A 13,696-nucleotide genomic window follows, 5' to 3' on the forward strand; every position below is an offset into this window, starting at 1 on the left:
TAAAAATTAATTTGTTAGGGATTAACACTGCAGTGCATCATGACTATGTGGGAAGGTGCTACAGATTTATGCAAATTCCACATTCAGAACTGCTTATTAATCCCTACTTTTAATTGTTGAATTGTCACCACACAAAATATAACACAAAGTAATGTTTTTTTATGCTAGCTATCAATTTACATGACATTTTTTCTCCAGAATTAAATTGAGACTGGAAATTAGTGTTCATTGCGTCATATGTATTGATTAAAAAATAAATTTAATTTTCTTTCAAAAATATTTTTTATATATAATATTGGACATACAGTACAATGTATTGCAAAAGTATTTGCCCCCTTCCAATGGTGCCCCATTCCTTTAAACTACAAAATTATGTATTAAAATTACCAATAATGTTTACTGTACATTTGTTAAAGTTAATAAAAACTTGAATGCTTGAACCAAACACTTTTTCATGTGAAAGCAGTTAAGTGTTGGCAAAAAGTGCAAAGGAAAATCGAAAAAAGTTGATTGAATACATTCACTTTTTAAAATAACTTAAAGACAAAAGTTCTAGAAAGACATACAGTAGACCAAGAAAATTGTTTAAAAACATTGCAATGCATTTCAACATGGTGAGGTTGATCATTAAGAAGTGGAAGGCAGCCAGACACTGCCTGGTGAGGGATGCTGCTGTGAGGCCAACAGCAACTTTGAAAGTGTTACAGAGTTCAGTGACTGAGAAAATGCATGCCATCTGACACAAACCCAACACAGTGCATCACCCAGTCATCACCGACACTACTGTTAGGCATGATGGTGGCAATATTAAGTTTTAGTTCTGCTTCCCATCATTAGGGACTAGGAAGCTTGTCAAGACTGATGAGAAAATCTTAGAGAAAAAATTGCTTCCGATCTAAAACTGGGATAAAAATTCACGTTTCAGCAGGACAATGATCCAAAGCTTGAGCCAAAGCTACACTGGAGTGACTAAAAAATAAGAAAATGAATGTCCTTGAGTGGCCCAGTGAAAGATATTGCTTGTTTCTACAAAATATTGAGTTTACTGGTCTGAATGTTTCTGTAATAAATATTCTAAGCTTTTGATTTCCCTTTGCAGGTTTTGCTGACATTTTACTCTGTGATTTTACATGAAATAGCTTCTTTATTCCATGTTTTCCTGGAATGTGGTTTCTCACTCACCAATATGTGTAGACACCCATGTCCATATTGCTCTGACCTTCTGCAAATCTGTCATCGCAAAACGTTTCAAAGAGAGCACCACATCTTTAACAGAAGTCCCCTCAGTCTGTGGCAGAAAGAAGAATGTCACTTCTGCTACTGTGCAGGCGCTGCAAAGACGTGTCCTACTCAGACAGAGAGCTGTTGCTGTGTGTGTTGGCTGTACATGTTTATTATAATGAAGTATTTTTAAACAAAGCCAGCTTACAATAGCAAAGAAAATCCCCACCTAGTAACTTTGGAATTTAGAGATACAAAGTCCATAATAATCTTTCAAAATCTGCTGTATTTTCCTATTTGATGATTTTGTTTTGAATTTTCTGTTTAAAAGAGTTCACATTGCTCGAAACATCTGTAAATGTTGAATTATTTACAGATGTTTCGAGCGATTTGAATTAATTGCATCTGATGTTCACACAGATCCACATTTTCACAGGGAGGAGAGAAGCTTGGACTTACTAACGAGGCCTGGGAATCCAGAAATTTGAAGTCCTGAGGTTTGTAGGGTAGGGATTTATCAGTCAAAACAGTATCTGAAAGAGTAAAATAAAAGCACATGCCATTTATGAATCCTTGCTTTAATTGTTCAAATCTCATCAGAACTTTCATCACCCATCAGAGATTAGACTTGCAGCCTCACAGACATGCTCTTGGGTCTGTCTGAGTGGAGCTTGGATGTTCATTCTGCATATTCCTGTGTTCCTCTACTATCCAGAACCATGCAGGTTAGGTCTGATTGGCTATATGAAACTTTCTCTTTCAGCAGGCTGAGCAGTTACAAAAGGAAGTTTGAAGTACAACAAGCACCGACTGTGGATCTACAGAGCAATAGAACCTGAAGTGCCTCCTTTCATCTGTGGCGTTTCAGCTGTTCAGTAGTATGTTACATTGCAGGGGTCACCTTTTCTGCACCTTACATTTGGCATGGAGACACCCTGGTGCTGGATTGTCTAAAAAAATTATTTCCTCCTTTCAGTCAGGTGCACCAAGCCAAGGTCCAGTTATTTAACCACCCACGGATATTGGGGGTTGGTTTCTCTTTTCTCAATCGGGCTTGCCACATTTGGCAGGGAGACACCCTGGCGCTGGAGTGTCTAAAAAAATTATTTCCTCCTTTCAGTCAGGTGCACCAAGCCAAGGTCCAGTTATTTAACCACCCACGGATATTGGGCATTGGTTTCTCTTTTCTCAATCGGGCTTGCCACATTTGGCACGGAGACACCCTGGGGCTGGAGTGGCTGGCCCTTGAACCAGCTGTTGCTATTCAGATAAGAGGAGGAGGCAAATGATGATGGATCTGGATGTTTTCCTGACAGACCCAGGGCTCTATCCTCTAACCTGCCAGAGCCTGTATCATGTACTGTAGTGGAACATTCATCCTGGATTCTGGATATGGAGCAGAACAAATATAAAGTTTGTTTCTCCATAAGGCGATGTCTTTTAATCAACTTCACATTTGATATTTCTGTTTATTGTTTTACTGCTACAGTACTGATAGTACGTTTTTAAATACATTTTCACCATTTTCCAGAATGATGAAAGGCTATATTAAAAGACAAGAGTAAGCGGTTTTACATCAGCACTCTAGACTTTGTGTAGGAACCTGCACATTCTCAGTAGAATATTCTGTCACAAGCTACTGTGAAGTCTTATAGTAAAAAACACACCAAAAAAATGAAATTTCTGCCTAAAAGAGCTTTCTGAGCACTTGGTAGTGAACTGGGCCTGTGTTGCAGTACGTACCCGGGAATTTCAACTGGAGGATTGCAGCAAAGGGGTCCTCTCTCCAACGCATCTGTTGAATCCAGTACTCTACTGCAGACTTTACCCCTAATCAAAATTCCATACTGACGCCCTCATTAAAAAAATCTTGTTAATAAATGTTAAATGCAGATCTCATCCATAAATGAAACAAAATTATAATCATAACATTTAAGTATTTATTCTTTCATGTCAAAATAGCATTATATTAGCTACTATATTTGCATTGAGACAGGTGTTAACTTTCCTGAAAATTAAAATTTCACATACTGTAACTCTCGGTTCGCCCTTTAGCTCTTGCCCTAGCTAGACATGACAGCTTTGTGATTTGTTCTTCGAATATTCAAGAAGTTCTCTTCAGTTTAAGTGAGTTTGCTGGACAAGGCAAAGACTTCATTCCATGAGTGTTCAACACACTGATATTGGTCACACACAATGTGCAGGTATTGTACCGAGCTGATTTGCAAAAATGAAACCATCTTTCTCATAGAAGAGCTCACAGACTAGTCTGATGAGCTGGAGTTGGTAATTCTTTGATAAAGAACATTGGAAGTTTATATTACTAAAATATTATAGTTGACATTGTTTATCCAAAAGGACACAAATCTGAAACATTTGAGAATAAAAGATTTATTTGAATTTAAAAAAATTAAAACTATCGTTTAAAAAACAGACTCAAACCACCTTAATCCTCTGAACACAAAATGAAAATAGATCAATTTCAACCTACCTTTGGTATAAACTGCAAAAGAAAAACTCAACCAAGGATTGATTGATAATAATCTGTTCTTCTTCACAAGGGTGAAATTTCAAGAGCATGAGAAGTGCCTCCCAGTGTTGTCATTGGCTGAGCAGTGTCAGTGGCACACAGCTCACCAATGAGTGTTTTACTTTCTCTTTTCACATACTGTACATCCCCCCTTGTAGTTACGGTACTTTCCTTAATAGCAAACAAATGCTGCATTTGAAAAAAGGGTAGGATATACATATTTCCCAACAATAGCATGCTTTTAAAACACACCACACACAGAGTGTTGGTTGTAGGATGGATCAGTCTACCTGACATTTTATTGGGGCTTTAGGTATCTGTAACAGTTCTGAACTTTTTTGCCTTTATTTCAAAATGTCTACTTCTAATTAATCTTTAAGTTCACATAGTTAGTGGTTTCTTGGATTAGGATAGTGAGTGCTTTGTACAGATACTAATACAAATAAAACAATAACCATTCTTTTCAAATCATCTTTCCCAGGTTCATACTGTACTGTACATGTTTGTATTCACAGTACATGTTTATAATGCTAAAGATGGGGAACAAGATTCAAGGTTGGTCCAGTTTCAACACTGGCTATTGAACATTTTCCATGCATTAATGACATATGATGATTTCAATTCTATGCTTTTAACTATATATCCTAACATGTTGTTGCTTCTGCATGAAACAGACTACTCATATTTGAAAGCAACCTTCGAGATGAACAAGGTTATAACTAGATTTCTGGGCACGTGCTGTCTAGGCTAATGGAGTCCAAGTCTTTGATCTTGATTTTACTCCTCAGGCTGGGTTCCAGTGGTCACAGAAAGGAATAAAATGTAATGGGAGAAAGAATCATATTTTCTGCAGTAGTGAACTGTAGCTCTAGTTTTCATGTTTCTATTTTGTTGGAGGTGGCTTTTTACATTTGTTTTTTCATCGATGATTTTCCATTTTTAACTAGACGTATGAACAAAGAACAATATTAATATTTTTTTACTAGTATTATTAATGGTATTATTGTCTAAATTGTGACTTCATTGTTACTGAAGTCTGTAATTTAATTGGAGTAGTTGTCATGACTGTAGATTGATTGCAGAACATTATTATATTAATTAGAAATAAGCATTATATGTCCAAGACTAAACTAAAAATTAATTTTAGACATGATAAATTATACTTCAAAATGTATGTTTCATGAGCACACCTCAAAGGATTTTGTATAAATTTATGTAATTTCAGTTCTTACACTGATAATCCAAAGTAAAAGTTATTATCAAACTGAAAATATCAAGTTTATTTCATTCTAGTTCCAAAACAAAGCACACCAGTATTACTGAGCACTCAGAGTAGAACTAGTTGGAGAAACATGACAGCTTTTGGAACTTCTGAGATGTGCCTGATTTTTATGTGATGTTGTTTCATTTGATATCTTTGAGAATCTTTCTTCTGTGCTGCGAGAGAAGAGTCACTCTAGTTTACACTGCCTTGTACGTGCTGCTTACTTTTGGTTTCAACTGAGGTTTTGACAATTGGTCAGGTCAGGTGATTTACAGAAAACAGGCGTCTTTACAGCAAGAAGTTCAAATAGGTAGCTACATCAGCATGCCTAGGCTGCAAAGGAACAAGCACAGGTTTATTCTATGCTGAAAAGAGAACAAGGGAAACAATGTTTCGGCTGTGAAGCCTTCATCGGGTGTTATAATATAATACACCCAAAGAAGGCTCCACAGCCAAAACTTTGTTTTTAAAGCAAGCATGTTTGTTTACATTCTCCTGCTGACTACCATTTCATTATTTTATCAGGATTGTATTATTTGATAATGTGTGTGTGAAACAGCAACAGTTCTTTCCTATATTAGTATCACCTGTAAACGAATGGTATGGTGACTGAAACACTGGATGCATTCAGTTAGGAGCTTCCCAGATATTTTTTTTTTTGTGGAAGGAATATTTGTGTCCAAAACCACTACCAGGAGCAACAGGCAGCATAATGGAGCAGTGGCAAGGATTACAGAGCAAAAGCTCAGGGGTTTATTTCCCGATAGGATACTGGTGTTATACCCATGAGCCAGGTACTCACTCAGATTTTTCCAGTAAATGTGTAAGCAGGGCTCCTCAATCATTCACTGCTTTAAAAAACAGATTTTGCTATACTGAAAGAGTGCACAAAAGAGCAACCAGATACATCTAAGAAATGCCTCACTATGACAAGTTTTCTATTTCCAAAATTGCTATTCTCAACGGCAAAGTCAACACAGTAGACTTCTATAGAATCAAAGTAAAAGATGAGGATACAGGGATGTGCATTTAAAAGAATAGGGAGAAAAACTAATGGACAGATTACAGATTTCACAGCTTTCGCCCAGATTTTAATTCATTTGGACTCTCTTTTTCACCTGCTGTACACATTATTACCTGCTTCATGTTTTGTTCTCCTGTGCTTTATATTCTCGCTACTTTGCTGTCTCTCTTCACACCTGAAGAAGGCTGAACAGCTGAAACTTTATGCTTTCTACTTTTCACCATGGAATTAACCTCTACTTGTTCCCCAACACTATCCAGCTCATCATAACTAGATTCAATATATTATTCATTATACCATGAATGACATAAAAGTAAAGATTTAAATATCTTTTTATGTACATCAAATAGAACAAAGACTTTACATATGGGATTGAACATAAAATAAGGTCAGTTTAAGTTTGTCATATGCACTAGTTATACAGCTTATATAAATATAATTAATATTCTCTTGTTGCAGATACGCAAGTTGCAGGGCTTCTGAGCCTTGGGGAAAATAAACTGACATTCTATATGTAAATAACTCCTGCAGCACAACCTCAAAGCAACAACATGTCATTTGAGTGCAATCTTTGATCCCAACCTATCAATTACCCAGAAATTTAAAGCATATCTAGAGTGTTTTCTCCAGTTTATAGATATTGCCAAATTAAAGTGTTTTTTTTTCAATGCAGGATACCGAGAAATTGATGCATACCTTCATCACACTGATGAATTAGATTATTCTAATGGTTTCTTATAAGGTACCTTAAAAGTCCATGTTAGCATACCTGCATACTTAAGTGTTTTATGGTCACTTGATGTATTCTTAAATACTGCACAGTTAAACATGTGACCAAAATGAACACATTGTCTTCAGGCTGTGATTCTTGAATGCTTTTCTTTCTTACCAGTTCTTATGTGAAAAGTGTTGCAGTATATAAATGCATGAGTCACAAATATGACGTAGGTGTTTATTACATTACTATGTACTGTATGGCTCCTTTCCCAGGACAGCATGTAATAGCTATGCTAGTCAAAATAAGTTATTAATCATTAATAATAGGTACATGAGGATTATTCTAATTAGTCTCACCTACTGTACTCTAACATAATATGCATATCATGTAAAACACTGGAGCTTTCGAACAGGACCCAACCTTATCCATGTAGTAAAGGCATTTTTGGGGATAGTCAACATGGACATTGTTTAAAAAAAATGGTTGTGAAATAATCCACAACCTTACTCTCTCTCTCTTGATGCTGAAAAAGCATGTGATAGGGTCAAAGTGAAATTTCGCTTTCTCTTTGCTACACTTGATAAATTTAACTTGGGCTCTAATTGTATTAATCTAATAAAACTAATAAAGTCCCCAAGCAGTGGTGACCCTGCATGGTCTTATGCCTAATAGTTTTCAGATTGCAGTGGGGCACAATACAGAGCTGTCCCCTCTCTGTTGTGCTTTATTAGTAGAACCACTTCCTGAGGCCGTAGGGATGAGTACAACTCTCTCGTTTTCTGGTAGGGGGAAGAGGAACAGAAAATCTCCCTTTATAATGTTCTCTGCATATAACTACCGTAAACCAGAACCAACAATTGTAGTAGTGCTAGAATGAATTTCACCTCTTTGGAAACAAATTGAATGTACTCAAATCAATAGCATTAACAATGAGAATTCCCCCAAGTGCTAATACCCATAACCCCCTTCCACCTACTGTATGAGAATGGATTATTATTATTATTATTATTATTATTATTATTATTATTATTATTATCCCTCCAGAATTACATGTATGTGATCTCTTTATATCTTTACATCCCCCTAATCAAAAATATTAAACTTGATTTAACTTCAATAAGCCCTCTCTCAATCTCATTATTATTAGGATAAATGTGGTTAGAAAGAACATTCTCTTCTCCCTCTGATTTCAGTCTCCTCTTTGCCTCCTATTGCTCCCTTCTTCAAACAGTATGTCTACAAACATGTATCTCCTACACAGTGACAATATAGTCACATTTGTAGTAGCTACCATTGAAATGTGGCTCTCCAAAGTAGCTGTAATTTTACCCCCAGAGAAACTGACATAATTTTCATTCAAGTTCAGAGCATTTCTGGAACATCTGGTCATCGCTCTGGAAATACATTGAAAGACTCCCCTCTAAATCTATTTACTTTATAATTTTTTCAGCACTGTACAGTTCTTTCCCTACACTCCATAACATGTCATTATGTATTTTATTCTATAGCGTTTTGCATAGATTGACCATGATGTTTTGTTATTTTGAAAGATAGGAATGCTGTAAGCCTGTTAGTCACTGTTAATGTTGAAAACAAATAAACCCAATAATAAATGTACACTCTTAAACAAGTTTTGACATATGGTAATGTTGTGTATTGGGATTTTCATACAGTAAAAGCCATCTTTTAAAATGCATTTGATTTAATGAAGCACTTTATTAACATTTAGCACAACATTTTAGCACAAAGAAACAAATGCATATAAGCTGCATTACATAACATTATGACACTGATTAAAATCAAGTGGATAACCTCCACACAGTTTTTTCTTTATTCCAGGCAAACATTGTATTCAAGCTATTAACATATATAATTAACTCTGAAGCATATTAATTCTTACATTTTAGATGCTACATTTTGTAATTGCTTGTTTACTAAAGGAGGCAATGACCTGAAAACTATTTGGTATTTAGGATCAATACAAAGTATCTTGGCTTATTCCATTTGTTCTTGATTAATCCCTCACAGTATAAAAAACAGATGTGTTGGTTGTTCCAAGGCACATGTTTGAATCAGCTGAAGCCCAGAGACTCAGTATATTATAAATAACTGGGACTGTTTCAGTATAAGTATTATTTTTCAGACTGGAGATTTAAAAGCATTAGATTATCCTGTTCTCTCTGCACCTCAACCTGAGTTGATAGCCGGCAATACAATCACCCTCTGTATGCTTCCGAAAGTGTTTTGGAACAACTGGGTGTTCTGTCTTCACTGTTTCAGTAGATTAATAGAGGAACGGAATAAAGTTCCATAAGTAAACAAATAATGTTCCTGGAGGATTGTTTTTTCAAACAGCAATGCTATTGAGGATTGGAAAAAAACTTAAAACTTAATGGTGCATAAAACATCACACAGTGAGTAAATGACGATTTTTCTGGTCAAAATTACTTGAAGTTAATTAATCACGTAGTATTTGTTTTATCTCAAATCATAGCCTAACTTTTATAATCAAATATGCACTATTTAACACATTTTATAAGTTTTAATGTTAACATGAGAGTTAAGAACTCCACTAAGATTAAGAATATACAGTATGAATCCAAAGATAATGACCCACTCTTTGGTTTGATTTTAATTGAATGCAATTTTGTCAGAGGAAGGTATATGATCGGAAAACATTGCATAGCACTGTGAATAAAAATTAACTAGGAAGTCATGTGTTTAAAATTGTAAATTAGACCCAGCAAACGTGTTTTTAAAGAATTTAAGACAGAAACTTGTTTGGAGGCAATAAGCAGTTTAGCTACCAGGATATTATCAGAGAGGAACTACTGTTTAGTAGCTCAAACGGGGGTGTTAGGTTTTATTTTTGTGGATTTTGTTTCACATTTTCTACACTGTTTTTTACCTTTGGGCCAATAACCTGAATTAAGATTCAGTTTCAATTATTTGCATGAAAAGCTTTCCTGCAGTCTGACAGACATACTACGCTGCTATGGCTGTGCTGCATGTTCTGTCGAGCAAGTTCCATCTAGAGTCATCTGGTGTGTGTGTTTTACAGAACTCCTCAGGCCTTGTCAGGAAGTAATAATCCCTGAAAGATAACAGTGGACATCTTTACAATTTACATTAATACTAATGTTACTAGTGTACATTTAATACAATATACTTACCTATATTTAACAGCAAGTTAACTACAATATCATACATCACTATGGCAATGAGTTTTTCAACTCACTGGATGAATTTCAGAATATATCAGTGCTCAAGTGGGCTCCGAGCACTCAGTGAAAAATTTTAACATTATAGTTCGTTAAAGAACAGGCACATTTGAAGGCTACTGTAGTGTCTGTGGAGATGAGGGCCTTTAAGTTAAAACAAGTTGGCCACTGCTTTCCAGAAGTGAACTCTTAACTGGAAAAAACTGTGACATTTCAAAATTTGCAAACTCATTGGGTAAAAAGTAACAAATAGCGGAAAAAGAACAGTACAGCCTGTTGATGTACCCTCAAACAGCCGTCAGCAAACATTTTGATTACAACTGTGGTAGAAAACAATATCATACATTGCAATTGATATTGTGTACTTACCAGTGAATATTTCCATTGCTCATGTGGTAAAATTAATAAACTGTATATATATTAATAAACAAATATTATTGTGTTTTTGCCTGTATTGGAATTGATTTGGGAACAGGTCGAACAAATGTCAGACCTTTATCTGAGCTCAAGGTGTCTCTTAAAGGAGCAGTAGCTGGATGGCCAGCAGCCTTTTCCTAAAGCTCCTGGCACCACAGTGTCCTAGAGCATAGGAGAGGAACTGGTCTCCCCATCCTTTTCATACTGGTGTCAAGATAAGATAAGATCTCTATTTTGGCCATATACAATTTCTTCTATTAAGAATTTGTCTTTTTGCATACCCCAACTTCCTCTCCATGAGACTCACAGACAGGGAGATAAGCTTGGGGTTAGAGTGCAGGGTCAGCCATTTATACGGCATCCCTGGAACAGCTGGGGCTAAGGGCCTTGCTCAGGGGCCCAACGGAGTAGGATTCTTCTGCTGGCCGCAAGATACGAACCGGCAACCTTCCAGCCACAGAGCCAATGCACTGTCAACCCAACATTCTATCACCATAAAACAAAAACGTATATATAGAGCCTTCCTGATTGAGATTTTAGAAAAAGGAAAATAAATGAAATGTGTGCATATGTTTGAGTGTGTTTTGATAATTTATTTGTTATATAAATTCTTTTGACTGGGCCTTTAATAATCAATGGTCTAAAAGGAGGAGGGATTCAGTAATAAAAGACGGCAGAAGGTGCCTCAGTTGAAGGCTGCTGGAGCAGAGTTTGGGTTTTTGAGCTGGTCTTCGCTGTTGGACTAGGAACTGCAGAGAATCTAGTGTGGCAGAAGAAAGCTCCGTTTTTAAATTGTAGTCTCTGGATTTTTATGTCGGGGTCTTCTGGCTTCTGAACTACATACAAGATGTTTCCTGAGAGACCCCCTGACAGTCAGATTCAGATTTAGGCCAAGATTAAATCAAAACCTTCAACCTACTGACCAATCACAGATTACTGTTCCAAAACTTTCTGGCATTTCTTCTTGCCAGAGGTTTCTTGATTTTTCCCCATAAAGAACAACCTCAAGTACTGGGACTGGATAAGTGATACCCAAGTTACATCAGTCTTCTTTTATTTTAGACACTATTTCAATAACCTTCTTAGAGATTGAATAGAATTAAGAAATCCTAATTTTGTTGTGATCTGACTGTACAGTAAATTAATAACTAACTGGAATTCATTCAAAATGCTTTCAAATTAGTTACAAGGAAGGACCATGTAGTGGTTCTTTCCACACTGAATAGTAGACAGAAGGAGTAAAGCATAAAATTTGACCGTCCCCAAGTGTGTAGGTAGAAGACTCCGCAGCCAGTGCCTTCCTCTCCTTTCTTCTTTTCAGTGTAACTAACCCTGCACCCACTGACAGACACAGTACCCCCACTGAAACCTCTTCAATTGAAACAAACTTGCCTTCTGCTCCAGGTCACATCAACCAGGTGCCACTGACTGCCGATTGAAACTGCATTCCAAGCGTGTCTTGATTTGGCCTTTTCTGGGCATGATCCCAAAATGTACTCACATGGGACACCTGCAATTCTAAAACCACCACATCAAAAATCATTCAAGCTTTCTTTTTCGGTCCATTGAGTTTAGATTCATTACATTATTCATTCATTATGGCGTCTTTAATTTTATATTTGCTATGAAGGATGTAGATAAGTTAGTCCATGTCCTTGTGACCTCTTGCCTTGAGGATTACAACTCCCTGTCAGTTGATACACATTCTGGTAAATTCAGAAAGGGAGTGCGTAAAGGTTAATTCAAAACTGAAAAGTAGACTGTGAAAAACAGCACTCTTATGGGAGCAAAAACACTCAAACCTCTTTAGCTCAGTTTGCCCTGAAGAGCTTGTGCAGAATACTAGATTACTGACTCAGTGATTTCTAGCTCAAGGCGCAAGCAATGTTGACACAGGATACTGAGTGGTACAAGGGGCTATCATCAGCACCTGGGGGAGGAGATGTACTGCATGTGCTTCGGAGAGGGCTGCTTCAATGGCCACAAGGTCCTAGTGACTGAGAAGCCAAATACAGACTGGCTTTGTACCAGGATAATTTGCCCAGGAAAGGTGACTTATCCTGCCCCATAGAAGGAAGGGGTTGTTGCTGGCCAGAGGCTCTGAGAGGCTGATGGGAAAGAAAGTCTTGTCTTTGGGTCACAGCGGGTCTGGGGGGATCCTGGTTCAAAAAGAGACTCCACCCAGGTTTTTTGGGAGATAGCTATTTGGAATTTTTTTAAATGCTTATGTTTGTCAATGCATCTATGTGAAAGAGGATTGCCTGCTGTTTTTGTTAAAACTAAAAAAAAACAAAAAATCCCATAGTACTGTTTGTAAAAGTGGAGGGGTTTAATATCTGGTGGAGGGGGTTGGAGATCTGGTGACCTGCCTAAATTCCATTTAGGTTTATAGAAAATAGCCTTCTAAAGTTCCACCTTAATTGAAATGGTGAAGTAGTTTCTCAGTTCTTCACCTGATTTGCTCTGTACAGGATTGTAAACACATAATGTTTGTCACATGTAAACCAAAAGAGAGCTGCATTTGGGTGGTGAATGAAGTGAGACTTCCAATGGTCGATTTTTCTGATGAAGGTATAAAAAAATAAACATTCTCAAATTATGGGTGTTAGGAATTTGGGCAATGTGTATTTTGATTGATTAGATAACATAAAACAGATAAAGGCTGAAAGTTCAGATTTGGGTGATTAGCGGATACCACAGTGATCTGTACTAATAACATACTGTAGCACTTCCTAATTATATCAGTGACGTACAGTATACTCTGATGTAGTCAACAAACTAGTAGAGTTTAACAAACGCTATAGAAGCAGCAAAGGAAATGAAAAAATATATAGACTGAATCTGTAATAGACTAGGCAAACTCCTGGCAAATGACCCTTAACATGGACAAGTGCTGAGTACTACATCAGAAATCAAAAACAGAGGTTGGCACATCCTTCACATTTTCATCAGGGAATGGTAAGCATATATAAAGTCAAAAGTGTAAAACTGAACTGAAATGATGACATTTTAAAGTTGTATAACATAAATAAGGTTTCCATTAGATAGTGTGTACAATTTTAATCACCAGATCACAGAAAAAATATTGCAATTCTAGAATCAGTCCAAAGAAGAGCAACCAGATACATTCTGGGACTTCAACAAATGTCCTACCCTGACAGGCTTAATGTTTTATTATATTATCAATTATGAAGCCATCCTCTCTGAGCTTATGCTCCTTCTTTGGTTACCAGTGGTTTGCATGTAGATTTTAAAGGAGTTGTGGTGATTTAAAAGGGTAGCTTTTCTTGCACCATATGTT

General features: G+C 36.6%; 1 protein-coding gene across 8 annotated transcripts in view; it reads right to left on the bottom strand.

The window, feature by feature from the left end:
- Nucleotides 1-13,696, bottom strand: part of LOC148678209 (kyphoscoliosis peptidase-like) — a 42,984-nt gene that overhangs the window by 2,978 nt on the left and 26,310 nt on the right. For 4 of the 8 annotated variants that reach the window (XM_088632454.1, XM_088632486.1, XM_088632472.1 and 1 more), the window contains exons 2-4: nucleotides 2,965-3,016; nucleotides 1,681-1,754; nucleotides 1,183-1,288 (exon numbers count right to left, since the gene is read on the bottom strand). In XM_088632454.1, coding sequence (XP_088488580.1) covers nucleotides 1,183-1,288; nucleotides 1,681-1,754; nucleotides 2,965-3,016 — 232 coding nt within the window. Of the gene's footprint in view, nucleotides 1-1,182; nucleotides 1,289-1,680; nucleotides 1,755-2,964; nucleotides 3,017-3,712; nucleotides 3,850-8,441; nucleotides 9,852-11,787; nucleotides 11,914-13,696 lie in introns of those variants that run through there. The other 4 variants (XM_088632503.1, XM_088632494.1, XM_088632449.1 and 1 more) reach the window with 2 other exon arrangements.

Source organism: Lepisosteus platostomus, chromosome 1, assembly GCF_059453375.1.
Source record: "Lepisosteus platostomus isolate fLepPlt1 chromosome 1, fLepPlt1.hap1, whole genome shotgun sequence".
Lineage (NCBI taxonomy): Eukaryota > Metazoa > Chordata > Actinopteri > Semionotiformes > Lepisosteidae > Lepisosteus > Lepisosteus platostomus.